Genomic DNA, 14468 nt, shown 5'->3' with positions numbered 1-14468 from the left:
GTGCGCATGCGCAGTGTGGTAACATCGACCCGCTTGCGAGTGTCCTGCGCTCGCGAGCGTGTCTGAATGACCCCCTCTCATCTATTACGGATTTCCTAAAATGTATATATATGTATGTATGGGCAGATAAAATACTCCAACTGACCCCCAATTAGTGTTATGTCTATCACCTCCTGTATATCTGTTTTTAGATTTATTTTTGTTGTTGTTGAAACAAGCCTACATTTGCATTATCACCGTCAGGGGACAGTAGGTGCAGGTCCGTGGCCTAGAATCGGCTGAAGAGCTTGCAATAATGCCTTCTCTGCATTTCTACCCAGGGGCGTATCTACCCATTGACCAGGATGGCACTCGCCAGGGGCGCCTGCCAAAGGGGGGCGCCGTCCGGCAGTGCCACCAGCAGCCAAGGGGTGGACTACCCCTTCTAGTCCCCCGGCCCCACAAGTGTAGGGCAGACCGCAATGAGTAGCGGTCTGCCCTACACAGTTTACAAACACACAGCCGCTGTGTGTTGTTATAGCAGCCAATGAGAGTCAGACAGACTCTCATTGGCTGCTGCATCGTCCATGGAGGGAGCCGACTGGAGCTCACTCATGAGCTCCGTCTTTCGGCTCCCACCGCAGCTGGTGATGGGAGAGACGTCATGACGTCTCTCCCATAGTGCAAGAGAAGTTTCAGGACTCGGAGCGGACAGCGGCGGTCGCGTCAGGAGCGGGGATCCGGTAAGTTGTGCCTTTTTTTCTTCTGTGTGTGTGTGTGTGTAAGCCTGGCACAGCAGGGGGGGCACTGTATAGGGGGTGGCCACTACTGGGGGCACTGTATAGGGAGTGGCCGCTACTGGGGACACTTTATGGGGGTGCCTGCTACTTTGGGCACTGTATAGGGGGGCCACTACTGGGGGTACTTTAGGGGGGGTGGCCACTACCGGGGGCACTATATAGGGGGCACTACTACTGGGGACAATGCAGCATAGGGAGGACTACTACTGGGGGCATTGTATAGGGGGGACTACTACTGGGGGCATTGTATAAGGGGGACTACTACTGGGGGCAATGCATCATAGGGGGGATTACTACTGGGGGCACTGCATAGGGGGGGTGCCAGTCCATAACATTGCCAGGGGCGCTTGGATCCCTAGATACACCCCTGTTTCTACCTGTGCCAGGAATGTAATGTCAAGTGATTTCTGCAAATGAATGTAGTGCATAAAATATAGAGCGTTAGTCATGCAGGTTAGATAATCGCGTGTGACTCAGACAGTGAGATGGGCACGCCATAGTACCTGCATCATCTACATATTCATTCTGCTCTGACAGTGAGTTATAAAGCATGTGCTCTTACCGCTGCCTGGCCTTTCACCCAGACTCCTTTGCTGTTTTCTTATCTGGCTCAGTAGCTGAAATATAGTGTGATATTTTTTTTGCCAGCAGATTTTCTCAGGACATAGCTGCAAGTGTTTAAAAAAAATATTAAAATATATATATATATTATATTTTCAATACCCCAAATAGAGCATTTGGATGAAAGAATGATTCTCCTCACTCTTCCCCCTGCCAAAATATAAACTCCTTGTCCCAGCTAGCACCTACTGTATGTCCAGTGACCCCGTCTGGTGCCTGCCCTTCTATAATGCGCCAGTGTGTAACTGAATGTAATACAGCTTCTATTGTCTAGTGCAGAGGTTCCCAAACGCGGTCCTTAAGGCTCCCCAACAGTTCAGGTTTTAGAGATATCCATGGTTGAGCACAGGTGACTTAGGGCCTGATTCAGACCCACTCGCGAGCGGCTGTCCGCTCGCAAGTGGGTCGATGGTCTGCACTGAGCATGTGCACGACGGAGGGAGCTCCGTCGTGCGCATGCGCCAGACACGACGAGCGAAGGACTTTCCTTCGCTCGTTGTGTCCGATCAAAGGGGGCGTGCTGTCAATGTTGGGTGGGCGTGCCGGGGGCGTGCCTCCCTGACGGGGGCGTTCCCACGGGAACACCTCCCATCAGAAGCCGGCCCACTGACATCACTAGTGATGTCAGTGGGAGTGATTTTGGCTCTGATAGAGCCAAATCACTCCGGAGCTTGCGGTTGAAAACCTCAACCGCAGGCTCCGGCTCGCAATTTCGATGGTCGCGATGGTCTCGACCATCGCGACCATCACAATGCACGCTCGTATAGCCTGTGGGTGGTGACCCACAGCTATACGAGCGTCCAGGAGGACGCTCCATGAAAATGGAGCCCGGCCCTCATGCAGAGCGTGCGCTCTGCTCAGAGCGTACGGCTCTGAATGAGGGCCTTAATTAGTACCTCAGTCAATTTGATTTAACCACCTGAGCTCATCCATGGATATGTCTAAAATGTGAACTGTTGGGGAGCCTTGAGGACCGTGTTTGGAAACCTCTGGTCTAGTGTGTAATAGTCACCCTTGTCCCGTATATGGTACAGTAATTATTGTTCAGCATATGATAGAGTCAGTTGTTAGCGATGGCCCTGAGTTGCTGGCATCCAGTCACTACACAAACTCATAGCATGCACGCGTCAGGATTTCTATCGTCGGCTGCCGGGATTCTGACCTCTGGCGTTATCAAAGGGAACTATAATAGGCAAAGTGCTTTATTCTTTGAACGAGGTATTTTTTGATGACTAATGATTTTCAAATATTTTTTCTCTAATATTTTTTCTAAATGGAACTGCAAACCCAATTCCGAGCTTTCGGTTCCTCGGGATTTGCGTTAGATGTCTCGCACTTGCCCATATTGGCAGTCTGGCTGTGCAAAGCAATAAATGAAATCTTACCGCTCTGGGCAGTAGTGTGGTTGGCAGCTGAGTAGCGCTCAGTTACAGCTGAGACCCATAAATTGCAATAAGTTTGTTTCGCATAACGCTTTATCAGACCTTTACACCAGAGGTGGGGAACCTTTTTTCTGCCGAAGGCCATTTTGATATATATAATATTATTTGCGGGCTTGGTGCAGTCCACGCCCCCTCCATGTGATGTCACACGGGGGCAGGGCTACAATCGCCGGTGATTAAAGCAGTGCCCAAAACATCCTGAGGATGCTCCGGGGAACTGTAAGAGCAGAGGCATCCCAAGGATGCTCCAGGCGGCACTGCTGCATAGAGGACCTCATTCAGAGTCGGTCGAAGCGGCCACACGGTCGTACGGGAAAAGGGGCCGTATATGCAAATGATTCCCTCGCAAGTTGCGTCCCTAAGTTCGGATCGGTAGCTGGCCGACCAAGGGGAGGAAGCGGTCGGAAGACAAAAAAATACGTCCCCTTCTCGTACGCATTGCACGTCATCTCCGGGCATATAAGGATTAATCGAGACCATGGGCAACCATCGGCACTGGTCGTAGAGCTTAAAGTTGACCATACCCTCTCTTAAGCTCTACGATCATGTCAGTGTAAAAACCTCCCATGTCACATGTGCCATGACGCTACTTTGTTAATTATGCACTCCCATAAACCGCATGCACTCCCACAAAACGCCGTCCGCATAATTAGGCACGCCTGCGTTCGGATCTCCCCCCCCCCCCCCCGTTTTCAAGCACTTTCCCCTGTTACCACCCACAAACGTCTCAATCTGTCACTCAAACTACCGACCTGGCTGTGTTCAAGGAGAGAGAAATTTCTGATCGTAGCGGCTAGTTTGCGCACGTGCATTGTGAACTTTACGCATGCGCAGTATAGCGAACATCGGTGGCGTACGACCGTGCGGCCGCTTCGACCGGCTCTGAATGAGGTCCAGATTGTGGCTGCAGTGTGCCATTTCTAGGCTCCCTGCTAGCCAGATGAGGCTAACAGAACAAATCTCAGAGGGCCAGACCAAATGATTCCGCGGGCCTTATACGGTCCCCGGGCCTGAGGTTTTCCATCCCTGCTTTAGACCATCGTGTTTCAAACTGGTCTTTAAATATAATAATACAGAGGTCACCAGCCATTGGCTCTCCAGCTGTTGTAGGTTTACAAGTTCCAATATGCTGAGACTTTATAGTTCTATTACTTCTGGAGAGTTGCCAAAGCCTGTTGTTAATGTTAATCAATTAATGAAATATGTTCCTAGCAGTCATGGAAATTGCAGTATCCCAGGATATAAGATATGTTAAATAGAAGATTGTCAGAAGTTGTAATTCTTTTTGAAATCTGTGGTATGGGAACTTCTCCAAGTAGCGCGGCCGGACTGGCCATTGGGCCGATGGTGTCAGAGCCGGTTCGAGGGGGGGCAGAAGTACCCCCGCTCTCCGCCCAACGTCTCCGGATACGTTATATGTGATCAAGGGGAGGGAAGGGGTGGCGGCAGTGGGCCTGGAAGAGAGGGGGGCGTACCACAAGGCCAGGCCCCCGTGACTCATGGCACGCCCCCCTCCAGGCTAAACCACACCCCCTTTGTGAGCACACGTGCACAGGGTGGACTGCCAGGGTTGATGTGCAGCCCCAGTCCGTCCTTGTGTGAGGGCATCCTACTGTGCAGCCTATGAGCAAACTTCTGCAGTTATGATTCCCGCCTCTGTGTCTGCTCATTGTTGCATACAAGTCAGAATGCGGATGCATATTGCCATTTTTGGCAACTTCACATGCGCCGTAACCTTGCAAAGGCTCCATGACTGAGGCTAAGTGCACATCTGCTTCTCCCTGTCAAAAAGGTCACCACCTCGGAAACACTCCAAGATGACCGTTTTTTTTCATGCCTTGCCACAGTTTTAGCATTCCCTGATAGCAAAACTCTGGCAGTGCATGCTGGGATGTGTAGTCCCACAGCAGCGGGAGTGCCAGGGTTCGCCACAACTGTTCTAGAAGATAATACCTGGAATCTAGTTGTTACTCCCATCTTAGTATATGGGACTACATCTAGTTGAACTCCCAGCTTCGTAAATTTACCCCCTACACTGTAATTAAACTGACAGAAGTGGACTAGGAGGAGATACAAGGATTGAAGTATATAGAAGGCAAACCATGGAACTGTACTCAGCTGTAGTAAGAAACTTGCTAACACGATCATAGAAAAGAGATCGACCTATAAAAAGCATGTTTTCGTGCCAGAATTCCTAAATATTTGCATTAGATAAACACAAAGGGAAAATGTATCATATATACAATGATTGTCCCTTTCATATTTGCGAAAACCAACAAACTATTGATCACATAAGGAGATGTGCTGTAATCTATTTTCTTCAAATCAATACAATGCGTAATGTCATCTAATACACTAAAGTTTACTATGCAAATCCCATGACAGGTGTTGCCGCACCCTATTGCAATATCTCCACACTTTTACCATCCGACAATCTCTATTTAGTAAATACATCCTGTACAGAACTCAGAATGTTCTCATTTATATCTGTGATTGGTGTTAATATCTCTTGTTTATATTATACAGTTTGTCTTTAGTTTTCTGCGGAGTTAAATAAATGTAACTTGCCCGTACGGCGGTTCTGCTGATGTAGAGCAAATCTATGTAAATTCATTTAAATAACTGCTCCGTCGAGTCTTTGTAAATTGCATTCTGGATGGATAAATAGATTATTAGCATTATACGAGTGATGACCGCTCCACTTCATTTAATTTGCATTTCTCTCTCCTCCTTTGAAGATTGATCATGTTGTACAGAGCCACGATGGATTTAGAGAATTACAAAAAAAGGCTGAAGCCAGGTCAGTGCAAGTTTTTTTATATTGTGCCCCCCCCTCCCCTCCCTTCCCCTCCCCTCTCCTCCAGACTACTGGAATCTCTTCAATTTGTCATTACTGTATTGATAGAAAGCAGCCGAGCTCATACATCAGCTGCACAATAGCGAAGAACTGCCAAGATATCCCTGTCTCTAATTACTTTTGTCTCTTACTGATTGAAAGTTTTTTTTTTTTTCTTTTTAAAGCAAAAATAAGATGGGATAATATGGGACAAGGATCAAAGGAATAAAGAAAGATTCTGTTTCTAAATGCAACGAGAAAATATTTCCCCTTAGGCTATAAAAGAAGCAGAGCAGTGTTAGTTCGGAGGATAGGCTGCCTGCTTTGTGCAGCACAAGCCTATAACGTGGAAGCAGGTCAGGAGATCGGGCTAGCTGAGTCCTCTTATTGGCATCTTGTAGTCTACGCCTGACGGTCTACTACAGAAGCGTAGATGGGGGCGGGAGGTTTGTTTGATACCAAGGGATCAGCTTAGAGTGTTTGCTGTGTTTGACATCGGTTGTGCGGTGGTGTGGATTTTGGCTTATGTAATGGTCCAAATTCATCGGAGTGTCTTGAAGTAGTACCGCAGCCACAATAAGTTTAGAAAGTAACACCCTTGTTGCGCCAACTAGCACAATGGCCGCCACTGCTGTCCAATGACTCGTGAGAGAGACACGCTGTGACGTTCAAATTTCTCCACTGTATATTTCATCTATAAAAAAAAAATTAGGGGCCTCCTTGTTACACAATTTTAATATGGGTGCCTTGTATACTCTGCCCAGGTTAGAGACTCAGTGGTTGGGCAGGTCTATAGTGTTAAAATGGTCACTTCCCCTTGTCTGGCTTCTGTCATTCTGAGAGTGCCTACACTGTAAATGAGTTTCGTTAAATATTCACTTAGAGAGGGTCACTTACAAAGACCAAAACCAGCTCTGGTCCAGTCGTGCTTCTCCATTTGCGCAAGTTTTGATAGATTTTGGCCAAAGCGCAAAGGTTTGAGGGGCAAGACGGCAGCGTTTGTGGAGGAGCATACATTTGCGCGGCCTGAGGGTGAACTGTACCGGGGGCATCTAGTCTTAGATGTCTTTTTGTGGATCATCATTATTGAAATTAAATTACATGAAGCATTTGTACGGGCGCTTCTGGCTGTGCAGAGGGGAAAGCAGGCAAAACGTTTTTTTGGATCCCGTTGTGCTTCCGTGTCGCACTCCAGGTAATGTAGTGAAAAGCTTCATGTATACAAAATTGTCCCATAATAAAAATGGTCCAGATGGTCATTCATTCAAGTCAGCTGCAACTGAGTACACGCTACATACGCCTGCGCACATATTGGGTAATTACGGGTCTGCATCTAAATCATAAAGGCTAAATCCAGCTGTAATTTGGGAGAATGGAAAAATTATTTTTAATTAAAAAAAGAGCGGCTAACGTCTGTCTCCTAAGGACGGAGATACAAGCGTGCACTGAGATACCTTATAATATATCCGAGTTACATGTGGATACAAGCTTTCCGAAAATATGCAACGGCCTATTCATCATAACTAAAAATGCCCATTACACATGCGGAAACTAGCTGGTTTCTGCAAAATTAAAGTAACGGGCCTTTCATCATCAGGGGTCCCATAGGACCACCTCATATTCAGCAAACTCCGAAAACTTAATGCTTGTTGTCGGAGCCCCGCTCCTTCCTATGGGAAGGAGATCCGGGGATGCAGAGATCCCTCCGCCGCCTCCTCCTCACTGCCTCCCCAGCGGCTTTGCACATGCGCGACACCAGGTCACACATCCGCGGAGTCCGGCGTAAGTAACGCTGCTACTTCTGTAGCGGCGTCACAGATCACGGGGACGGCTGCTTTTTGGAGCAGCTGTTTCCACACCGGAGCAATGATGAATTGGTCTGGTGATAAGTATCCCCCGCGACCCCCGATGATGATTAGCCTCCGTCCTTTAATAAGTTGTTTAGCAGAGCTCCTCGCAGTACCAATAAGAGGAAATGGAGAACATGTACATTCAGGGGCGTATTAAGAGAGGAGGGGGCCATGTTCACTCCCCTCCTCTCTCCCTGGCTGCCGTCACCGAACTGACAGCAGCATGCACAGTTCACCGGTAAAACGTATACCCCTCCTATCTGTCTGATAGCGGTATAAGTTGCTGTCCCAGTGAAGAGTTTCAGTACAGCGATAGCTATCTCTGGACCTAATTCATTATGGATCGTAATTGCAACAGCGTACGCAGATTGGCCGATGGTGCGTACTGCGCATGCGTATCACTTACACAGATGCAAAGCCTGACGGGAGGTCAGCGTTTGGAGGTGGTGACGTGGGAGTGGTCTGAGAAAACGCAGGCGTGCCTGTCAGTTTGAACGCTGTTACTTGGGCGTGCATAAATGAGCCACTGCGAGGGCATTCGCAGCTTGTGTACTCGCTGCGTGCGACGAGGTTAGCAATATCTGCGTAAGGTCAGGGCTGCTGTCATTCTGCGTGACGGGCCGATGTTATTCGATGTTCCCGATGTGTACGCAGGTTTGCAAGGTATTATGGATGTGAGATATCGGTGGTGGGCGTCTCTATGCTGGCTGTGCGGCGGCTTTGCGATTGCAGTCATTAGCTAATTTCGCAGGAGATTTGCGTGCATTATCGCAGTTGCGATTCCAATAGCGATCTGTAGTGAATCAGGCCCTCTGTTCCTATGCAGCCAGGATTTACGTACTGTGCTTGTTCCGCCGCAGAGAGTTTTGCAAAAGCAGGGAGGAGAGAAGCGTCCGCCCTATCCGGGAGGGAACTGAAGACTTTGATATAAATACAACAGATTCCAGCTAAGCTTTCAGAGCTTAATATACTGTACTGTACAAATTCACCGGGGAACGTAACAGCTTACAGCAGGGTTTGCTAATCACGATTCTCAGGCACCCTAACATTCCAGGTTTTAAAAGGGATGTAGTTTAAATGCCGGCGGTCAGGTGGCTGCGCTCAGAATCCTGGCACCGGCATCCTGACGGTAAGTAATGGGATTGGTGGGGGGAGGGGAGATACTAGGGTGGGAGGGATAGGTTTAGGCTGCAGGGGGAGGGTTAGATTTAGGCTGCGAGAAGGAAGGGTTAGGATACTTACTGACAGGTGTCAGCATCCTAACCCTGTCGGGATGCCATTGTTGGGATTCTGACCGCCAGGATTCCGACCGCCGGCATCCCGTACCCAACCCATTTTAAGGATATCCAGGCTTGTGCACAGATGGTATAATCAAACTGACTAAAGTACTATTTAATCAACCTTGGATGGAGATAATGTACCTACCAACCAGGTTCTAACTGCCATTTCTACTTCAGGGTCCATAGGGTTCCACAGGATACCTTGGGGTATAGGTGTGACGTCAGTCGCAGGGCACCAAAGAGTTAAGCTTTCAGCCTCCCAGGATGCACTAGGTCCCCCTCCTATACCCCGCCCCCGGGCCAAGGCACCTCAGTTTAGTTTGGTGCCCGGCCGGAGTCGGGTGCACCTGTTGGAGTGGGGGCTAGAAGAGCCCCTGAAGCTTATTCTTCATGCAGCTGTGGCTGCACAACTGGATGTACAGCATGGACAGTCAGTCCTGACGTCCATGCTGTCTTCCCTACACCCCGCCGGTACCAGAACGCCGGTACTGATCCGGGGATGCTGGTGGGCGTCTGGGGTCACAGCTAGCGGTGACCCCAGATGCTCCGGACCATGGCCGGATTCAAGGGGGACAGAGGTAAGCAGCGGGGTCCCGCGGTGGGTCCCCGCTGATCACATGGTCCTAAGTCCCCAGGCAGGGGGCTCCCTGGGGACTGGCTGCAGCGTGGAGCCAGGCGACCAACCTGCGCTTCCACTACCCCCGGGGACAGCGGACCGCAGCAGAGCGGTAGCGCTGCGGCGTCCCAGGGGTTAAATGCATGCCAGGGGAGCGCGCCTTCCCTGTCTCACGGCCGGCGCCTCCCCCGCTGCACACAGCCCTCTCTGCATGCTGCCGACTGGTCCTGTGGCAGCGCTCCTCCCCCAGGCCAGCCTCCTCTCTGCTCCTCGGCGGCCATCTTCTCCAGAACGCATGGTGAACGCTGCTGGAAGCGCTGGAAGGAAGCATCGTGGTCTGGGTCCCCCCGCATACCTCTCCTCCGCTGTGGCTCAGGTCTGTGTATGCAGCGCTGTGTCCTACCAGGCCCTGTGTCTGTGTAGTTGAGTGATCAGCGCTGTTAGTGCAGGAATTGTTATTTCTCTGCATTGTATGTGACTGTGCTAGCGCTGCTGCCTGTAATCTTTTCTTCATCTAAACTGTCAGCTTTATTACTGTCCCTGTTCTTTCTGCTAAAGCCCTTGCGGTGCGGTGCTGCAGGGTGGTCTCTCGCCTATTTAATACTTAATTGGTGAGAGAGGTCACATACGTGGTGCCATCATGTCTGAAAGTGATTTTCCCCTCCGGCTACAGTGTACCACGTGCAAAGTACCGTTAGCGGAGGGGGAGGGTAGCGCGGAGGGCCTTTGCCGGCAGTGTTTGTCCATGGCGCGGCCTATTACGGTTACAGCACCGGTACAGGAGCCGCCCTGGGCTTGTTTCGCTCAGGCGTTAACAGCTTTAGTGGGCCAGTTAGCTCCGCAGCCCGCGTTTACTCCGATGGGTTTGTCCCAGCAGTCTGTGGTGTCGTCACCCATGCAGGGGTTCCCACGACAATTGGTGGTACCCCACAGTCTCCCTATTTCCCCGCTCCCGGGTTCTCAGGAGCCAGCGTGGGTTAACTCCCTGACGAGTTCTGTACAGCACTTGTCGGATGTGTTGCAAGGGGAGTCTGTGATGCGGTCTCATAAAAGGCCGGTGGCGTCTCTGTCCGCTCCTTATGAGGATGACGAAGGGACGTCTGATGATGGGGAGATTCTAGATCCTTACGATCAGGAACCTCTCCATACTAAGGACGCTGATGCTAAGTCCAAAGTATATATTCCTGGACTTATTCGGGCGGTCCGCACAGCCTTGGTGATTGAGGACGAAGTTCCCCCAGCGGCTAAATCTAAGTATGCCTTTTTCAAAGATGTGAAGGGCGATGCCACAGTCTTTCCTCTTTCGGGTCAGTTGGTGGACCATTTAGAGGAGGCGTGGAAACAACCTGGCAAAAGATACCAGCCGCAGAGACGCCTGGCGGTGGCTTATCCGTTCGCGGATAATTATTTTGCGAAGTGGGAATCCCCTCCACAGGTGGATTCTCACGTGACCCGTCTTGTCCGTAGTGCCACATTGCCGATGCCATCCATGTCCTCCCTTAAGGATGCTACGGACCGCAAGGTAGAAATCTGCCTGAAGTCCGCTTATTCCCTTGCAGGGGGGGCAGCACGGCCGGCTATGGCCATTTGCTGGGTTGCCAGAGCGATGGAGCGCTGGGCGGATTCATTAGAGGCTTCTTTTGAATCCGACTGTCCGGCCGATCAGGCGGAGTTGATTGGCAATCTCCGTGATTCGGCCACCTACATCAACGAGGCGGCTCTAGACATTAGTACTCTGGTGTCTAGAATTTCTTCAGCAGCGGTAGCTGCTCGTCGCACCTTGTGGCTGCGATCCTGGAAGGCGGACGCAGATTCCAAGAAAGGTCTGGAAGCGTTACCGTTTACCGGAGAAGTTCTCTTCGGTCCGGATCTGGATAAGATTGTGGCCACGCTGGCGGCAGCCAAATCTGCCTGTCTCCCGTCGGCCGCTGCTCCTTCTGGTTCGGGACCATCGTCCTTTCGGTCATCTAGGGCCCAGGGCAGGCCCAAACCACAGTCGTTTCCTCGACAGGCTGGCCCTAAGAAATCGGTCAAGCCCCGGAAGCAGGCATGGAGTACCAGACGTCCGGCCCCCAAGCCAGATGACAAGCCTGCGGCCTGACGGTCCGGGCCTCCCTTTGGGGGATCCCAGGGTGGGAGGCCGCCTGCTACAGTTCGCCCAGTGTTGGTCGACCACTACGACAGACACTTGGGTTCTGGAGGTGGTTTCTCACGGATACGCCCTCTCCTTCCGGCACAGACCCCCGGCTCGCTTCTTCACCACGGGTCTCCCATCGGACCGGAACAAGGCTACAGAGCTGCGGAAGGTATTGCACACTATGCTCCAGGCTGGAGTTATAGTGGTGGTTCCATTCTCCCAGAGGGGCCAGGGTTTCTATTCAAATCTATTTTTGGTACAGAAACCCAATGGGTCATATCGTCCGATTCTCAACCTCAAAGCACTCAACAAGTCTTTGCGGGTCCAGAAGTTTCGGATGGAGACCCTATGGTCCATCATTCTGGCGCTGGAACCTGGGGACTACTTGGTGTCATTGGACATACAGGACGCTTACCTGCATGTCCCTATTCTTTGGCGCCATCAACAGTTCCTCAGGTTCGCAATCAGCAGCGACCACTTCCAGTTTCGGGCGTTACCTTTTGGCCTGGCAACAGCACCACGTGTTTTCACCAAGGTGATGGCGGTCATGGCGGCTTCTCTGCGGCTGCAGGGAGTCCGCATGTTGCCGTATTTGGACGACCTGTTATTGGTGGCAGGATCTCCAGAGCTCCTGTTACGCCACTTGGACCTGACCATTGCACTGCTGCAACGGCACGGCTGGCTAATCAACTGGCAGAAGTCCACTCTAATCCCGTCTCGGAGGATTCTGCATCTTGGAGCCTTATTGGACTCGGGACAGCAAAGGATCTTCGTGACGGAGGACAAGATCTCTGCTTTACAGTCAAGGGTGCGCAGTTGTCTGCACAGCCGCCGGGTGTCCTTACACTCGGCGATGAGGTTACTGGGCTCCATGGTGTCGGTGTTCGACATGGTGGAATACGCCCAGTTTCACTCCAGACCTCTGCAGCACCTGATCCTGTCCAAGTGGAACGGGCTGACTCAGTCTCTGAAGTCCCAGACGATTGTGCTCACCCAGGAGGTTCGCCTGTCCCTTACGTGGTGGTTACAGACGACCCACCTCAACAAGGGACGTCCGTTCTGGGTTCCAAATTGGGTCCTGTTGACAACGGACGCCAGTCTTCGGGGCTGGGGAGCAGTTTCGGGTCCACACTTGTTCCAGGGCAGGTGGACGCCGACAGAAGCGGAGCTTCCAATAAATATCTTGGAACTCCGTGCGGTCTTCAATGCTCTCCAGCAGGCACAGCGGTTTCTCCAGGGTCGCCCGGTGCAGGTCCAGTCGGACAACGCTACCACCGTGGCCTACATAAACAGGCAAGGAGGAACTCGCAGTCGGGCGGCTCTCGTAGAGGTCTCTCGGATCCTGGTTTGGGCGGAGCGCAATCTTCCGGCCATATCAGCGGTCTTCATCCCGGGAGTGCTCAATTGGGAGGCGGACTTTCTAAGTCGCCAGGACGTTCATCCGGGGGAATGGTCCCTGCACCCGGACGTTTTTCAACTACTGGTGGACAGGTGGGGTCTTCCAGAAATCGACCTCATGGCGTCCCGGCACAACAACAAGTTGCCGGTGTACGGGTCTCGCACAAGAGACGAAGGGGCGTCTCTGGTGGATGCTCTGTCCGTCCGGTGGACGTTCCGGTTCGCATACCTGTTCCCTCCGGTCTCCCTTCTTCCACGGGTAATCCGGAAATTCAAACAGGAAGGAGGGACGCTCCTGTTGATAGCTCCCGCGTGGCCCAGACGGCACTGGTTCTCAGACCTTCAGGGTCTGTCCGTGGACATTCCTCTGCGGTTGCCGCTACGACCGGACCTTCTGTCTCAGGGTCCTTGCCTTCACCCGGACCTGACTCGGCTGTCTTTGACGGCGTGGCTGTTGAGACGGCCATGCTGAGGTCCCGGGGGTTTTCCAGCTCTGTGGTGCGTACCATGTTGCGAGCTCGGAAACCGTCTTCCGCGAGGATATACCATCGCGTGTGGCATACGTTCTTCCAGTGGTGTCGACCGAGAGGTTATGCACCGCGGGAGTTTCGTCTGTCTCGGATTCTCGCCTTCCTGCAAGCGGGACTAGATCATGGGCTTCGCCTTGCTTCTTTGAAGGTACAGGTTTCGGCCCTATCTGTCTGGTTTCACCGTAGGATTGCTACAATCCCGGATGTGCGCACCTTTATGCAGGGCGTTCTCCACATTCAGCCGCCCTTTGTTCCACCTGTGGCGCCTTGGGATTTGGCTGTGGTCCTGAGGGCTCTCCAAGGACCGCCGTTTGAACCACTGGGCTCAGTGGATCTTAAATGGCTAACAGCTAAGACTGTTTTCCTTCTGGCCATTGCTTCGGCCAGACGTGTTTCTGAGTTAGGGGCTCTTTCTTGTAGACCCCCTTTCTTGGTTTTTTATGGGAACAGGGCAGTGCTCCGCACTCGGCCCGAGTTTCTTCCCAAAGTTGTTTCCCAGTTTCATATTAACGAGGAAATAGTTGTTCCGGCCTTTAACTCACCGGGTCTTTCCGTGGGTGAGGCCTCTTTGGATGTTGTGCGGGCCTTAAGGACTTATGTTGACCGCACTTCTTCGTTTAGGAAGTCGGACGCTTTGTTTGTCCTCTTTGGCTTCCGTAAAAAGGGTTGGCCTGCTTCAAAGCAAACTTTGGCAGCCTGGATCCGTATGGCTATTTCTGAAGCTTATCTTCATGAAGGCCTACCGGTCCCTCCTTCTCTGAAGGCTCATTCCACTAGGTCTGTGGGTCCTTCGTGGGCAGCTCGACGTGGTGCCTCGGCAGTTCAGATCTGCAAGGCTGCTACGTGGTCTTCTGTCCATACCTTCGTGAGGTATTACAGGTTTGACACCTTCGCCTCTCAGGATGCTTCCTTCGGGCGGCGGATTCTCCTTTCTGCACAGGAGCGTCCCCACCCTTAAAGGATACTGCTTTGGGACATC

At 51.7% G+C, this 14468-nt stretch overlaps 1 protein-coding gene across 1 annotated transcript in view; it reads left to right on the top strand.

Moving 5' to 3' along the window:
* The window catches only part of FGGY (FGGY carbohydrate kinase domain containing), a 260103-nt gene that overhangs the window by 158499 nt on the left and 87136 nt on the right, over window positions 1–14468 (top strand). Inside the window, exon 11 of the mRNA XM_088447828.1 lies at window positions 5581–5642. Coding sequence (XP_088303954.1) covers window positions 5581–5642 — 62 coding nt within the window. The remainder of the gene's footprint in view (window positions 1–5580; window positions 5643–14468) is intronic.

This window comes from Taudactylus pleione, unplaced genomic scaffold, assembly GCF_031769625.1.
Source record: "Taudactylus pleione unplaced genomic scaffold, aTauple2 ptg000442l, whole genome shotgun sequence".
NCBI classification, from domain to species: domain Eukaryota; kingdom Metazoa; phylum Chordata; class Amphibia; order Anura; family Myobatrachidae; genus Taudactylus; species Taudactylus pleione.
This window is presented reverse-complemented; position numbering and strand designations above follow the sequence as displayed.